Here is a 16839-nt window from a genome sequence, read left to right on the forward strand (position 1 = left end):
TCGTTCAGGTTGTCTTGAGAAAAGAACTTAGAGATGTTTTAGTATTCATTCAGACTTAAAGGATTAGAGAAAGTCAGGGCTGGAAAGATGGCTCAGTGGTTAAGAGCAGTGGTTGCTCTTCCAGAGGACCTGGATTCGATTTCCAACACCACATGGCAGCTCACAATTGTCTGTAACTCCAGTTCCAGAGGATCTAAAGCCTCACACAGACATACATGCATGTAAAACACCAATGCACATAAAATAAGTAAATTTTTAAAAAGAGGAAGTCAGAATGTCAAAGAAAAGCCAACCTCCTGACAGAGGTGAGAAGTGACTCGCCCAGAATCAGGGGAGTAGAGTACCATGCGTAGGTTCCATGCCTAGTTGAGTCCACACCACATGGGGGTACCTCACTATCTGCATTGGGTGGTAGTGAGGTACAGAAGAGGGAAGAGGATATGAAATTCAGCTATCCCAATAAGGATAACCAAGCTTCATTATTACATCAAAAATCTTAGGTTCATAGTTGAACACATGTCCTTGTGGCACCATTGAGCATCTTTTGGATATATTACCCAAAAGTGGTATTACTGGGTTTGAGGAAGGTTGTTTCCTAATTTTCTGAGAAATCACCACACTGACATCCAAAGGGGATGTACCAGCTTGCATGGATAAGAAAAATGTGGTACATTTACACAATGGATTACTACACAGCAGAAAAAAATAATGACATCTTGAATTTTGCAGGCATTTGGATGGAGCTAGAAAACATCATTTTGAGTGAGGTAACCCAGACCCAGAAAGACAATTATCATATGTACTCACTCATATGTGGTTTTTAAACATAAAACAAAGAAAACCAACCCACAAATTACAATCCCAGAGAACCTAGACAACAATGAGGACCCTAAGAGAGACATACATATATCTAATCTACATGGGAAGTAGAAAAAGAGAAGATCTCCTGAGTAAATTGGGGGCATGGAGAGTGTTGAAGGGGAAGGGAGAGGCAGGGAGGGGAGCAGAGAAAAATGTATAGCTCAAAAAAAATCAATTAAAAAAGGAAAAAAAAACTGATGGCCATTTTTACTGTTAATTCTACCCATCCATGAACATGGGAAATCTTTCCATCTTCTGATATCTTCTCCAATTTCTTTCTTCAAATGCTTGAAGCTTTTGTTACACAAATATTTCACTTGCTTGGTTAAAGTTACCCCAAAATATTTTATATCATTTGTGGCTACTATGAAGGGTGTTGTTCCCTTGTTTTTTTTCCTCAGCATGTCTGTCATATGTACATAGGATGGCTAGTGATATTTTTTGTATTCAGTCACATTACTAAAGGTGATTATCAACTGTAGAAATTCCCTGGTAGAATTCTGAGGACCACTTGTGTAACTATCATATCATCTGCAAATATAACAATACTTTGACTTCTTCCTTTTCAATTTGTATCCCCTTGATTTCCTTCGGTTGTCTTACTGTTTTAATTAGAGCTTCAAGTACTATATTGAATAAATATGGAGGGAGTGGACAGCCTTGTCTTGTTCCTGATTTTAATGGAACTGCTTTGGGTTTTTCTCCATTTAATTTGATGTTGCTATCGATTTGCTGTATATTGTCTTTATTATGTTTAGGTATGTCCCTTGTGTCACTGATATCTCCAAGACTTTTATGATAAAGGGTTGTTAGATTTTGTCAAAGGGTTTTCCAGCATCTAATGAAATGATCACGTGGGTTTTTTCTTTCATTTTGTTTATATGGTGGATTACATTGACATTTTTCAATGTTGAACCATTCCTGTATCTCTGGGAAGAAGTTATCTTGATCATGATGGATGATCTTTTTGACAAGTTCTTGGATTCAGTTTACAAGTATTTGAACCTAAGATTTATCTTTTCTTTTCATTGATTTTTATTGAGCTCTACATATTTCTCTACTCCCCTTCTATCCCCTCCCATGGTCCCCATGCCCCCAATTTACTCATGAGATTCTAACTTTCTCTACTTCCCATGTAGATTAGATCCATGCATGTCTCTCTTAGGGTCCTCATTGTTGTCTAGGTTCTCTGGAACTGTGAATTGTAGGCTGGTTTTCTTTGCTTTATGTATAAAAACCACTTGTAAATGAGTACATGTGATAATTGTCTTTCTATGTCTCGGTTACCTCACTCAATATGATGTTTCTAGAGCCATCCATTTGCCTGCAAATTTCAAGATGTCATTATTTTTTTCTGCTGTGTAGTACTCCATTGTGTAAATGTATCACATTTTCCTTATCCATTCTTTGGTTGAGGGACATTTAGGTTGTTTCCAAGTTCTGGCTATGACAAACAATGCTGCTATGAACTTAGTTGAGTCATGTGGCATTCCCCTCTGTATGCTGTGAATACCATTGGTTAATAAAGAAACTATCTTAGGCTGCACAGTGCAGAATAGAGGTAGAAGAAGAAAACTAAACTGAGTGCTGGGAGAAAGAAAGCGAAGTCAGGAGAAGCCATGTAGCCCTGCCAGAGGGAGACACCATGAAGCCACCAAAGGAGAAAGACACAAGCCAGCAGGTGGAACCTTGCCGGTAGGCCACAAACCTTGTGGTAAAATATAAAATAATAGAAATGGGTTAATTTAAGATTAAGAGCTTGCTAGGAATATGCTTGAGTCATTGGTCAAGCAGTGTTTTAAACAATATAGTTCCTGTGTGATTATTTCGGTTCTAGGGACCTGGGAACAAACAAGCAGCCTCCTACTACAGTGGAGCACATATTCTTGTGGTACAATTGAGCATCCTTTGGGTATATACCCAAAAGTGGTATTGCTGGCTCTTGAGGAAGGTTTTTTTCTAATTTTCTGAGAAATTGAAAATGACCACCTTACCAAAAAGCAGACTACAAATTTCATTTGAAAAAAAGACTTAAACACAAATATTTTGAAAAGTACTGAGCCATTATGCTTTCTATATCTTTCTTTTTTATTACATTTATTTATTTAGTCACTTGGTGTGTGTGTGTTGGCTCTCTCTCTCTCTCTCTCTCTCTCTCACACACACACACACACACACACACACACACACACACATACACGTCCATCTGTTCCTGTAAAAGTCAGAGAGGAACCTGTGGGAGTCTGTTCTCCCTTTCCGTATGGTATCCCTCAACTGAACTCAGGTTGTTAAACTCCATGGCAGGTGCTTTTACTTCTGTACCATCTCTCTGGCTTTTTTCTATAGTTTTATTTTTAAAGGTATATTTAATTTTATTTTATATGTATGATTATTTTACCTACATTTATGTCATGTGAGCCTATTGCCCATGGAGGTCATAGAACAACATCAGATCCCCTGGAGCTGGAGTTTCCAGAAGGTTTGTGAGCTGCTGTGTGGGTGCTAGGAGTTGAATCCAGGTCCTCTGAAAGAGCAGTCAGTGCTTTTAACCACTGAGCATCAGCCACTCTAGACCTCCCGTGGCTTTCTTAAACACGCAGGGGATCAGGTATGGTGTAAACAGCGGCATATCCAGACATTCACTAATTGCAGAGTTTGGTGTTTTCTTAAAAATTTAAAAATAAGATTTACTATGGGCTTCCTATTTGAGAATGCTCATCTTCTAAAGAAAATAGATGGTCTTTTGATAAAAGCTACTTTTGTCAAGTATTTTAATATATAATTTATCACTCTACAGTATATAGATGTTGTAAAAACATATTACATGGGTGATGTGGCATTTGCACCTCTGCAGAACTCACATGGGACTCTTACCTGTAGCCTGTGGAAACAGACTAAGAAAAAGTCACCTAGTTGTCCCTTTCTCTATATTTCAGGAAAGAATGACAGAAATAAGCTCTCAGGTCTGAAGTCACAGGAACTTGAATTTAAATTCTATTTCTGGCAAACTTTAATACTCAGAATGCAATGAGACATGACTTTAATGACCGTGGGCAGTACAAGTCACTCAGGAGGGCCAGCTTTATGCTATAGCGTGACATGTTTATAGCATTTATTTTCAATTTTGAAAAAAGATTAATGCTTTTCCCACTGTGTTAAAAAAGTGTGTGTGTGTGTGTGTGTGTGTGTGAGAGAGAGAGAGAGAGTGTGTGTGTGTGTGTGTGTGTGTGAGAGAGAGAGAGAGAGAGAGAGAGAGAGAGAGAGAGAGAGAGAGAGAAGACAAAAGATATTATTTGGACATATTTCATTGTGTTATTATTCATCTTTTATAAAAGAAAGTGAGGCTGAACCTTAACTAATCTGTATAAGGTAGAGCTGGTGCCACAATTGATCCCCTCTGACTCCATGGTGGGAAGTCATATCTGACTCCATATCTGCCTGACTCTCATTTTTAGTTGTTTGTATTAACAGTGAAAATAATGAGAAGAAGCCAGGCTGTGGTGGTGCATGCCTTTAATCTCAGCACTTGGGAGGCAGAGGCAGGTGGGATCTCTGTGAGTTCGAGGCCAGCCTGGTCTACAAGAGCTAGTTTCAGGACAGGCTCCAAAGCTACAGAGAAACCCTGCCTCGAAAAAAAAAAATAATGAGAAGAAATATTTAAGTTATACTTTTTCTTCAACTGATCATTGAAGACACATGGAATTATAATCATTCCTTTAGGTAAAAATTAGAAATAATCATAGAGAAATTTTGTACCCTCACCAATTTTTCCTACCCCTCATGGATGTCTGTGCCTTTGAGGTTACTTCCAGTTTTACTAAAACTGGTTAAAATGCCAGCTCAGAGCCATCAGAATGAAGGGCTAATTGTACTGAGAAGTATGGTATCTATCCATTTGTTTGCAATTGAATTTTCCTATCACTTTTTAGGCCCCTGCCTCAGAGGCAGGGTTTGAAACCCTGTCTCCAAAACCTAGTGCTGCTGCTCAGACATGAAGTTGAGGGGAGGATGGCGTCCACGAGATGTTTTGTTCAATAACCTCTCCCTGTGGACACCACAGTCCCACTGCTCTGAGCAGCTGTGTCTGGAATCAAGAGGGTTAGGTAATATGGTCTAAGAGATCAGTCTAGGGGGTCGGGCCTCCCATGAAAGACACCATAGCACAGGCAGGAATGCAGGGTTAGGGTCTGAGGAGAACATCTCCAGCTGTTGGATCAGCACAGGAGTAGCAACAGCTGGTGATTATCTTCACTTGCTATCTACCTGGTGCAGTGCTGGAAACTTCACATATATCCTCCAGTTCTGACCTTCCCAGTGCTGTGACCCTTTAATGCAGTTCCTCATGTTGTGGTGACCCCCAAACCATAAAACTATTATCATTGCTACTTCATAGTTGTAATTTTCCTACTGTTAAAATCATAATGTAAATATCTGTGTTTTCCGATGGTCTTCGGTGACCCCAGAGGGGTCACGACCCACAGGTTGAGAGTGGCTGCCTTAGAGGCAGCTGTGACTGTCACCGTCATTTCATAGACTAGGAAAGAGAGAACCAGTTTTATGATTTGTCTGGGCTCAGACGAGTAGAGGTGACATCGCTGGAGTGGCCAGCGATGCACACAGCGGCACAGCTCACTCTTACTTCCCCCATCGCCTTCAAATCTGAGAGTGCGTCTCACTCACCACAGTACAGTCCTGATATACTTCTGCCGGCGATGACGAGAATATGTGACGGTCCGAGCTTGGAGCACCCCATCAGGAGAGCTCCAGTCAGTGAGAGGCTGTTGGCGGCCAGCATGGCTTTGATCCTGAAAATATAAAAATAGTTTCCAGTTCAGCACCCAAATGTGAGGAAGTGACTCGTTTTCAGACCATAGGGAGGCTTTTGTGATTACTCTTAGTTTTACTGGAAAGCTAGGTTCAAGGTTCTTGAAGCATGCTTGCTGCTTCCCCATCTACGAACTGATCTATCAGCACTGAGCACTATTTCTTCATGATGAAGTTTAATCTACCTGTCTCTTACTTTCATCGAGACAATTCCCTTGTTTTGCTTTGGTTTTGTGTTTTGGAGATGTGGCTATCACTCTCTAACCCTGGATAGCTGGACCTCACTCTGTGGCCCAGGCTATCCTTGCTTGGGCTGCAGAGTGCTGACATTACAGGCATGAGCCACCATGCCCGCTTAAGTAGGTTGATTTAAGGCAACACTTCTGATACTCAGTTATTTGGTTTTTCTGCAGCTCATTTGTTTTAAACGGCAGTGTTTTGCTGATGAAAAACTGATTTTGTAGTTGCCTCCCATCATTTGTCTCTTTATAGTTTGTTGATAGCAAAGATTTTTAGTTGCTGCTTTGAAGTCAACTTTTCTTTGTGGGTATTTTTTGGAAGTAGAGTAAAACATTTTTCTAAAGTTTGTCATAATTATAATTATCCTTATTTTCACACAAAGTAAAATTTATGAATTAATATTAACCAAATTTAAAGAATTACATTATTTTTGAGACAGGATCTCATTCCAGAGTCTGGCTGGTTCAGAATTCACTCTGCGGCCTAGCCTGGCCTTAAACTGTGGCAAGTCCTGTGTCTCAGCCTCCTGACCCACCGTATCCACTTACTATAAAGCATATTTTTAAAAACTGACAATAGCGATAAAAACATCACTAATAAAAGTGACCATGTGGAAATCACAACTTTCTTGAAAGTTAAGTCAAAAATAATAAAGCGAATACAAAAATCTGAGCAGACGGGTTTGGCAGTGTTGTGCCGCAGTGACGCATACACCCCTGGCTGTGTCCGTGTTGTCGTCTTGCCTGTCCGTGTTTTGGACTCTGGTGACAAAAGGGCTTTTTCTAAGCATATGTCTTCAAGGTGAAACACACTTTTCCCTTAGAGAATAAAACTGTCTACGCTGCAGTAACTGCCTGACAGCCATGTGTAGGCTGAATGGTGTCCCCTGAGAGCCCAAGTCCTAATCTCAAGCTCTGTAACTGTCACCTTATTCAGCAAAAGGTGTTTTGTGGATGTGATGACGATAGCAGTCCTGGGAAGGAGGAGTGTCTTGGAATATTCAGATAAACTCAGTGAAACCACAGGTGTCCTTATAAGAGCAGGGCAGAAGAGGAGAAGTTATCAGAAGTGGGCAATGGAGTGAGACACTTTTAAGTGTGCTGGGTAGTTTTATGTCAACTTGATACAAGCTAAAGTCATCTGAGAGGAGAGACCTCAATGAACAAAATGCTTTCATAAGATCAGGCTGTGGGCAAGCCTGTAAAGACATTTTTAACATTAATGATTGATAGGGGAGAGCACATTGTGTGTGGTGCCATTCCTGGGCTAGTGGTTTGAGATTCTACAAGAAAGCAGGCTGAGCAAGCCATGAGGAACAAGCCAGAAAGCAGCACCCCTCTATGTCCTCTGCTTTAGCTCCAGGTTCCTTTCTGTTTGAGTTTCTGTCCTGACTTCCTGAGATGAGGGGCAGCGCTGTGGAAGTGTATAAACCCTTGCTTCCCCAAGCTGCTTTGGTCCTGGTTTCTTCACAGCAATAGCAACCCTAACAAAGACAGAAATTAGTACCAGGGCTAGGGTGCTGCTGCAGCAGACCTGGCCATGTTTTGGGGAGGATTGTCGAAGGACTTTGGACCTTTAGGCTGGAAAAGCCATTGAGGGTTGAGAATTCAGTGAGCTGTTCTTAGGAGCTTGAAAGATAAAAAAAATGTGGGCAGTACAGAAAACGGAGGCTGACTTGTACAGTTTCAGAGGGGCGTGAAAGACTCTGTTGGGGCCATTTGTTATTTTGAATTAATGTTATGTGATTCTGGTTAGCTGGGGCTGAAGAATCAGTTGTGACTAACAAGATACCAGAACTTTTGGGATATTCGATGCTGGCCAGGTGAAGCTGAGAAATTGGTGGTGATCAAGAAGAGACCAACATTGATGAAGTGAAGTCTTCTGGGAAGTGTTCTCTGAGAGCAGACAGAAGCTGTCTTCCAGAGGTGACTGCGGTGGTTTGAAAGAAAATGGCCCCCAAAGGAAGTGGCATTATTAGGAAGTGTGGCCTTGTTGGAGTAGGTGTGATCTTGTTGGAGGAAGTGTGTCACTGTGGAGGCAGGTTTTCAGGTCTCACATAATGTTCAAGCCATGCCCAGTGAGACGGACCACTTCCTGTTGCCTGCAAGCCGAGATATAGGGCACTCATCTACCTCTCCAGTGCCATGTCTGCCTGCTTGCTGTCATGTCCCACAAAGATGATAATGGACTGAACCGCTGGACTGTAAGTGACCCACCACAAAGAAATGTTTTCCTTTATTAGAGTTGCGGTGGTCATGGTGTCTCTTCACAGAAAAAGAAATCCTAACTAAGGCAGTGGCCAATGTTGTAACTCATGCTGACAGCTGAACTTGGTAGTGTAAGAGTCACCCAGGCAGAGATGTGGAGGCTTGGCAGTACAGAGAGAACCTATGAGAAGCTATTGGTGAGAGTGTAGTCCAGTTGCAGCAGAAATCCCCAGTACTTTGTAGATCCCAGTACCAAGGGACAACTACCAAGAACAGTAGCAGCAGTGGAGCTGAGCCTGCCTGAGCTTAGAAGGTACGCTGTGTGTACTGCAGAGGGTGGAGATAGAGAAATGAACCAGCCATTGTTTGGCGGAGCCCAGAAGATGGTGAGTGAGTCCCAGATATTGGATATGGAGTTATGTATGTAGCTGGAGTTTACCTTTGCTATGTTCAGACTGTGACTCTGCCCTGGTTCTTCCCCCTTGAAGTAAGGAAGTATTTATCTTAACTTCAATTTTTTTTTCAGGAGCTGATTTCAAACTTTTATAAAAGATTTTGGATTTTTAAAGAGACGGACATGCTAAGTGTGAATTTTTAATGTGTTTGAATTTGTAAAGGCTACGGGACTTTTAGAGATGGGAAGGAGCTGTGAGCAATAGGGCACCAGTAGTAACTGGCGAGGACAAGGCAGGGGTTCGCTCCTCAGAGCTTCCAGAAGGAAGCAGTCCTGCTAATTTCTTGGCGTTAGTCAGGTATAATGAATGCTGGAGTTCTGACCTCCGAAACTAAAAGGAAATGAATTTGTGTTGTTTGGGTCACTAGGCTGGGGATAGTTCATCACAGTGGGGAGAGGGTGTAAGGAAGTCATGGACCGACTACCTTAGAGTAGGCAGTGTTGTAGCGCTGGCTAGCCCTGGAGCTGTGTGCAGAGACTTTAAAGGACACCTCTGCTCAGACTGTGAGGGAATGCTTTTTCTATTTGTGAGGAAAGGGGATGAACAAAGCTAATAGTTTACCCTAAGCAGTTGTTACGAGCTGAGAAAGTCTATTCTAACAGGCAAGGAGAAGATGAAAATAGAAGATCAGGAAGTCAGCAGAACGTCTTGGTGGAGCAAGTGTCCATCCCTCCCTTCATGAGGCCTCATCCCTCCCTAAGGATTCATAGACAACAAACTTTTGCTGCAAGAAGGAGACCACTTTTTCCCAGTGGTATGGCAACTGTTCTGTTGCTCGTGCTCCTGAAAACAACCTTCTTCCATGCTGGTATAAGTTATCGATTAAACTCATTAGTTCATGAAGAAAGAAACAAAGAAAAAAGGAAAGAGATGAAAACATAAGGGGCACTGGTTGGTAAGAGGGAGGGGATTTGAGGGCGTACAGGAGTGGGAGCAAGGGTATTGGGGTATAAATATGATAAAATACATACTATACATGCATGAAAATGTTACAATGAAACCCAGTAATATGTATAATTAATATACGCTTTAAAACTTAAATAATTTAAAATTATTTAGTAGCACATTTCTTCAATTCCAGTAATTCCTGAGTAGGGAGTCGAAGGCAGGCAGACCGCGTGAGATCACATACAAATCACATACAAAATTAGGAGGTTTCTTACCTAAGGATATTACAGTAACCTGGACTTTATTCTATTCTTGAAAAGAAGTTTCCTTCATGAATAGTCAGCTTCTACATTTTTACTGTTTTTTTTTTGTGTTTTATACAATTTTAGCAGAAGAAAGTATCAGAATTTTAATAATTAATGCACCCAAAACTACAATTTATATTAGGAAAGATGAAGTGAATTAAGTCCAGTATTAAGCTCATTGCCAAATTGCCTCTTTTCCTTCCATTTTCCCTTAAGTTTTCCATGTTTGGCATGTGTTAATTCTATTGTGAAAATAAAAGGTAACTAACACACAATAAGTGGATTCAATTAACAGGAAATCCTTGTAAAAGTAACTCGCAGTTCTAATTTATCGGAAGCCCTAACTTTGGGACACCCATTATCAAGTGCATGAAGGGGCTGACTCCATTGATTTATTTTTTCATTTGTTTAGGTTTTGAGTATGTGCATATGTGTCTCGGGTGTGGGTTTGTGCAAGTGTGAGCGTAGGTGCTCTTGGAGGCCCCGAGTGTGAATTGGGTCACACTCAGGATCTGAGTGTGAACTGGGTCACCTGTAGCGAGAGGTATAGGTGGAGGGCGCTGGGAACCAAATCCAGGTCCACGGCAAATACAGTATCGCCTCTTAGCCTCTGAGCCATCCCCCTCCTCATGACACTGACGTTTTTAGTCCTGACCAGGGAACAAGAACTGGAGTAGGGAAGCATTGATTAGAGTCATTTCTGGTTGGGGCTTTGAGATCATAGCCGGAGCAGCAGCAGAACGTGGACACCCTGTGTCCAGGGTGTGGTGACTTATCAGGATATGAAGGTGACCATAGGACTTGACTAATACAAGTGTCAAATTTTAATTTAAAAATGAAAAGAATGTTTGATAGCTAGTATAATTTGGCGACACTTCCTCCCAGGTTTTAAAACTTACAAAGCTAGAAGTTCAAAGTCTCTAAAAGCACACACGGAATTCACTTTTTCTGCAAACACTTCCACAGCAGCCAGGATTTACCAGGTGATTGCGACAACATTTTCTATTTATTTGGCCTAATGGTGACCTCGCTCACAGATTCCAAGCTGAAAAGCTGCTCTAACACCATCCCACAAATGGGAAGATGGTATCTTTCTATCAAAGCAGTAACGAAGTATTACAGCTGTGTTTATATTTATTTGTAAAACTCACCTTCCAAGCTTGTCTCCTAGCCACCCACCAAAGAACGAGGCGATCATTCCACCCACTGCGAAGCTGGACACAGACAGAGACCAGAGCATTGTGATGACTTGAGCGGAGCCTGCAGCCTTGTCTTCTGCCCAGGGGGCTGGTGTGGTGTATTCCGGTGTGACTATGAGTGGGGTGTCTGTGCTGTTGATGTCATGGATATTGGCAACTCTTCGATCATCCACTGCAACACCCAAAACCCGTTGATAATGGGATATTATTACCTGAGGGAACAGAGGAAGACATCCATGACTTCAAAATTGCACATACAGCCTTTTGATTTCCCTGTAGATGTTTGTTAGGTGTTTGAACAGGGCAGCGTAATTGTGTGCGCTGTGCAGGACAGATGTGGGTAGACTGGTTGACAGTTGGCCACAGGCAGCGGGAGCAAGGCGGGAAGAGACGCCTGAAGGAAGTGTGAAGAGCCTGGATCAGCACCCTGAAGTGCACTTTCTGCCGGTAGGTCGATGACGGCAGGTGCTTGGCTTTGTGGCATGGCAGCGTCTGCTCCAGCTGAGCGAGTAGGCTGCGAAGGAAAGGCTCATTGATGGGTAGTCTTTGTTTTCGAAATACCTGCCAGAGAGCCAGGCTTTTAGGAGAGGCTTTCGAGGTTTGAAATGTTGACAACTACTTACACTGAAGATATTCTTCAGGTAGAGAAGGTAGATTTTTATATGAGTGTTTGTCAACAGTAACATAAAAGGAGAATTCTATTGGCAAAGCTCAGAGTAAAACCTAAAGTTGGTACTATATACAATTTTAGCATCTAGTGTTACATCACTGGTACAAGTAAACTGTAAATTTAGCCACAGGCTCCCAGTTAATGCAAATAGATCCAAGTGGTCAAGTCTAGAGTTGATGAATTTTCAAGATAAAAACAGCTTAGATAGAATGGGGAAGGTATAAAGGCTTCTGCTGTGGGTCTTCAGAGAGGTCAGTGTATCCCAGAAGGAAGAGTCCTCAATGCTAGCTTTCCAGCCACATTTTATACGATGTTTCCGTGTCATGAAGCTAGCACATCCTGCAGCTTTTCCTCCGCCACACCGTGCTTCTCAGCATCAACTGGTCACTGTTCAGTCCCGGGAAGTTGGAGAGTCCCTCTCCAACAAGGACCTGGACCAGAGCTGCTCCCTCTTCCTGGTTATGAATATGGTCCTGTTTGTAAAGCAAGTGGAGCCACGGGGAGATTTGGCATTCTCTATGCAAGGTCTGGTCTCATCTACAGAGATAGTATGCATGGAGAAAGGTGGAAAAGAATTACGAAAAATGTTCTTAGCAGTTTAATATATGGAATAAAAATTAATTGCAGGTGATTTTATATTCTGTTTTTTGAAGTGGGCAAGTGTAACTTTTTTGCTCATGAAAAGTTATGATTTAAAAATACCTTCAAATGTTCTTCAATCAATAGAAAATGCCTACCAGCATTTTTTACCTTCCAGGGTCTGTGCTTTCAGTTCTGACTTGGGCTTAGCTTGAAGGAGGAGCTATCTCAGTCTAAGCTCTCTGATAACACTAGAGGATGAATTCAGTGAGGTTGTAACGAGGATTTCCCGAAAGAAAGGATTTCTAGATTGGCCTGGGTCTTAGGAGGCTTAGCAAATCAGCGCTTTGTCATGGTTCATAGAGAAACATCTGACTCTGGTCTCCTGTCCCTCATCCCAGAATTGTTCCCTGGAAGCCAGAACGAGAGGCTTGACACGCTATGAGTGACGTGTGCTTAATAAAAAGCCATCTTTCAGCCCTCAGAGTGGAGGAAGAGTCCTTGTCGGGACTGTGGGCTGCACACAGTCCAGGGTTCACACCCTGGGGCACCTTACTTTTTTCTTAGAACTGTAAGAAAAGCAGACAAAATGATGGAATATGATAGATGTATTTATAGCACCCCCACACCCCACAATTTTATTGTACCCCTTCCCAAGGAATATTCTCTCCAAGTCTGAGTCCTGGTCCCCTAACTAAGGGGCCGTGGCAGCTGGGAAGAGCGAAATGTCTCTCTGAGGATTCCCTGCGAAACAGAGCCCAGACCTAGAATATGCTCAGAAATGTTGGGAATGGTCTGATATCTTTCCTTAAAAAGTGCCATGTACATTCTCCATCACAGTAGAGAAAATCCAACCTTGTGGAGCCTCCCTCTTGACTACTGAGCGTCTGTTTATTTTGTGCTGAAGATCTATGGGAGACAGGGAGAGGGGAGGACTCCTAAAGTTTCTAACCTGCCATAGAAATGAGGTTGGGATGGTCTGGTTGTGGAAAGTCTGCTACAGAGAGATAGGTGTTTATGATTGCACTGAAGGCGTCCTTCTGCCATTCCTCCTTGTTCCCTGGTGTTTTCCCCCCTGGGGGAGGAACAGCTGGGACTGAATGCTGTGAGGAATTCTTGCGTCTAGGCCTCCTGAGCAGGAGCTTATTAAGTCAGCATTTTCTCTGAGCTCAGAGAACAGCAGTGTCAGAGATAAAAAGTTATGCTCTTTTTGACTCAGAGGGTTGTTAACCCAGGAGTCAAGGCCAATTATCAGCTGTGAGTCAGTGCCCATTGTACTTAGCTGGTCAGGCTCACCCCTCGTCTCTCACGTGGACAGTTTATCTTAGAGTGTGAGGAACATATGATACGAAATGACAGGACCTGCCCCCAGAGAAATGCGTGTGTTTCACTTGCCTCTTGAGGTGCGTTGATCACGCCGATGTCATATCCAAACTGGAAGGAACCCAGCACAGCAGTGAAGACAGTGAAAGCCAAGGTTCCCGTGATCTGAGGATGAGAAACAAAGCTAAGAAGCTGCAGTGTCTGCCACCTGATCTCCCGTGTCTGTCGCGTGGACTCCAGCAGGCTCCTTCTTTCCCTCCTACAACCATTCACGGTAGCCCTGCTCAGCAGGGCCTGTCTTATTCTAAGGGAATGTGGAAGCTGTCCACCATTTTACATTGCTAACGCTGAAAGAGAACGGGAAAAACACAGCAGGACAGCTTTTGCAGGGTACAAACCTAACATTCCCCTTGTGTCTTACACACACGTGCATACACACACACACACACACACACACACACACACACACACACACACACACGACAGGGAAGGGGAGCAGGGAACAAGGAAAGGTAGAAAACAAAGGCCAGGCAGATTTTGAACTCCCCGTTTTGTAGCTGAGGCTGATGTGGAATTGTCTGCTCTCCGAGACCTCACCTCCAGAGAGCTAGAATTACAGGCACACACTACCATACCCTGCTTATGGGCTGCTGGGGTAAGCCCATAGTCATGATAGGCAAATGCTTCACCAACTGAGTTTAAATCCCACATCAATATTTTTTCAAGATTCAAAGTCAGAACCAAGAATCAGAATGGTGCTGAAGGGAAAAAGAACTCCCTGCGCAGAACAGTCCTGTGGGAACGCCAGAAGAGATGGGACCTTTCCAGACATTTCCACTCCGCAGAAACACCCAGCGCTCGCCTCAGAGCCGTCCTGTTTGACGCCATCTGTACCAGCATTCAGGCAAGAGAACTCAGGATTCACATTCGGCTGAGCATGGAGCTGTGAGTTAAGCTACACTGCTTTCTCTCCAAGGTGAGGACGCTACCCTAAGATCTCAGAGCATTAACTCATAATCAACTACTCAACCAGTCAGCTGACAGGAATCGTGCGCGCACACTCCCAGGCCCGGGTACTTAGAGCAGCGGCTGCAGAAAGAGCTGTCCCTCAATATGGATGACCAAACAGATTCAGTCACATCATGAGACACACCAGATACATCCCACACGCTAGGCAGCAACTCGAAAGGATAACGTGACCAAATATATTGGTTTTTTAAAAGAAAATAATTAAAAGCAGCAGCGAGGGGCCAGGTGCGTCGGGAGGACGCTGACATGCTCTCCATACTACCAGGTAGCCTCTCAGACGTGAGGCGAGGCATAAACACAGCTTCAGAACCCAGAGCTGAGGATGCTTCCTGCGTGCCTAGTGGCTCTTTTCCGCGGATTATCTCATTTATTCCTAGCATTAATTTTCCATTGATGCTATAAAAATTTCCTGCTAACTCAGTGGCTTTTAAGCAATTCAACCTAATTTATTCTGTAGGTCTTCGGGTTAGAGTCTAGTCTGAGAGTCTGCGGACTATACTCAATATGTTATCAGGCGGTGTCCCCTTTGATACCGAGTTGATGGTAGAATCCAGTTCCTCACGGTGGTAGGACCCTGAGCTTTCCTGCTGGCTGCAATTGGAGGTGGCTCAGTCGCAGAGGCTAGCATGCTCCCTGGCTAAGGGTGCTCTTCCTGCATCTTTACAGTCCACAGTGACAGGTCATGTCCTTGTCAGGTTGCATCTCTCAGATCCTGACAAGTCTTTCACTTTCAGGAATTCATGAGGTCAGATTTAACACCTCTGTGTAAGCCAAGACTACCTCTCCACCCGAGGCCTTTAGCAGATACCATCCTCCACAACTCATCTAGGTGGTATGGCCATATATTTAGGCTGGAGAAGTTTTACTCGTGATAGGGAAATTTTGTGAGAACTGCTAAGCACAGAAAACCCACCTGCCTTCATGACCCATGCTAATGGCGAAGGGATTGCCATGGGCAGCTAGATAGAGCTAAGACAAGCTGTGAGGACCCAGAGGGGTCTCACCCAGTCCACGCTTTGGGTTCCTAAAGGGTTGGCCTATTCTCTCCAAGACCCTGCATATTGTCCTCGTTCCCACTTGGGGAAAGGTAGAGATGGAAGGAACCTGGAGAGAAGACAGGCGAAGGAAAACCCTCCGGTTTTTCCTGGAAACGACATGGGCTGGGACTGCTAAGCTGGGAGCGTTTGCCAAGGTCAGTTTTTACTTGGGGTTTAATACATTTTGGTTAGAGAAATTTGTTCCCACGTCCAATTTATAATATATTGCAGATAAGCATGGAAGAACAGAGTAAGCCAGAAGCATGGGACCAGTGAGGTGCTGCCTAGCTTGTGAGTTACATACCTGGGACTCCTAAAAGTTGTCTTCTGTGACCTCCACATGCGCATTGAGACAGGAGCATGCGTGTGCACGTGGACACACATGCACACCCACACCCCCCCACACCCACGCTCATGCCACGCACACAGTCATGTGCGCACACACATGCCAACATGAAGAAAAGTTTTAAATGTAACATGAAAGTAGTAGAAGCTTCACAGGAAACCACATGTGGTATTGTTTTGTGGCTAGGAAGTCATATGCCATCGATTGGCACAGAGAAGCAGTTGCGAAAGTCAGGAGGCATGGAAAGGGGGTCTAGGTGGCCTCTAGTATCCCTGTACCCCAGCTCCTTTACCTTTGAAGTGGCAGTAACAACGGGTAATAGCTGGGCTTGTGAGACTGGCACACCCTGGCTGAGTTCCGGATTATTGTAAAAGTGGAGATAAGTAATGTGGTCTCCTTTAAGTGGAGGGCACAGAGCAAATCCCTTTCTACCTGGATCACCATCATCTCACAGATTGCTCCTATGAAGCAGCCTTCTATCATCTTTTCATATATCATTAATAACCTCCAAACAACATGGAAAGCAGGTAGGGCGATCTCTTCTCTTGACTGGGGAAGCCGTGCCAGGGTGTGGAGGGGGCATTAGAGGCTAAAGCGCTCCTGACCCTAACTAGTCTGGGTAGATATCCTAGTACGAAGCATTTGAACTTCACTGCTAAACAAAAGAGCAGACTTTCCAGCGCCGACTGATTGATTAGGAAGGGGGAAATGTGTGATTTGCCTCCACACGCTGCCAAAAGCCAAACCAAAGGGGACTTTACACCTGGTTTTGGAAACGGCCAGACACTTTTCATACCATAGAATTTTCAGACTGAAAAGAATTTAAAAAGAGACAGATGTGTGTCAGATACCTTCACAGATAAACAGAAGAAACAG

General features: G+C 43.4%; 1 protein-coding gene across 1 annotated transcript in view; it reads right to left on the reverse strand.

Moving 5' to 3' along the window:
* Nucleotides 1-16839, reverse strand: part of Slc2a2 (solute carrier family 2 member 2) — a 30144-nt gene that overhangs the window by 11663 nt on the left and 1642 nt on the right. Inside the window, exons 2-4 of the mRNA XM_041659231.1 lie at nt 13624-13716; nt 10932-11191; nt 5542-5666 (exon numbers count right to left, since the gene is read on the reverse strand). Of these exons, the coding sequence (XP_041515165.1) occupies nt 5542-5666; nt 10932-11191; nt 13624-13716 (478 nt within the window). The remainder of the gene's footprint in view (nt 1-5541; nt 5667-10931; nt 11192-13623; nt 13717-16839) is intronic.

This window comes from Microtus oregoni, unplaced genomic scaffold (genome assembly GCF_018167655.1).
Source record: "Microtus oregoni isolate MIOR12 unplaced genomic scaffold, Mior012 000010F_ref0000083, whole genome shotgun sequence".
NCBI lineage: Eukaryota > Metazoa > Chordata > Mammalia > Rodentia > Cricetidae > Microtus > Microtus oregoni.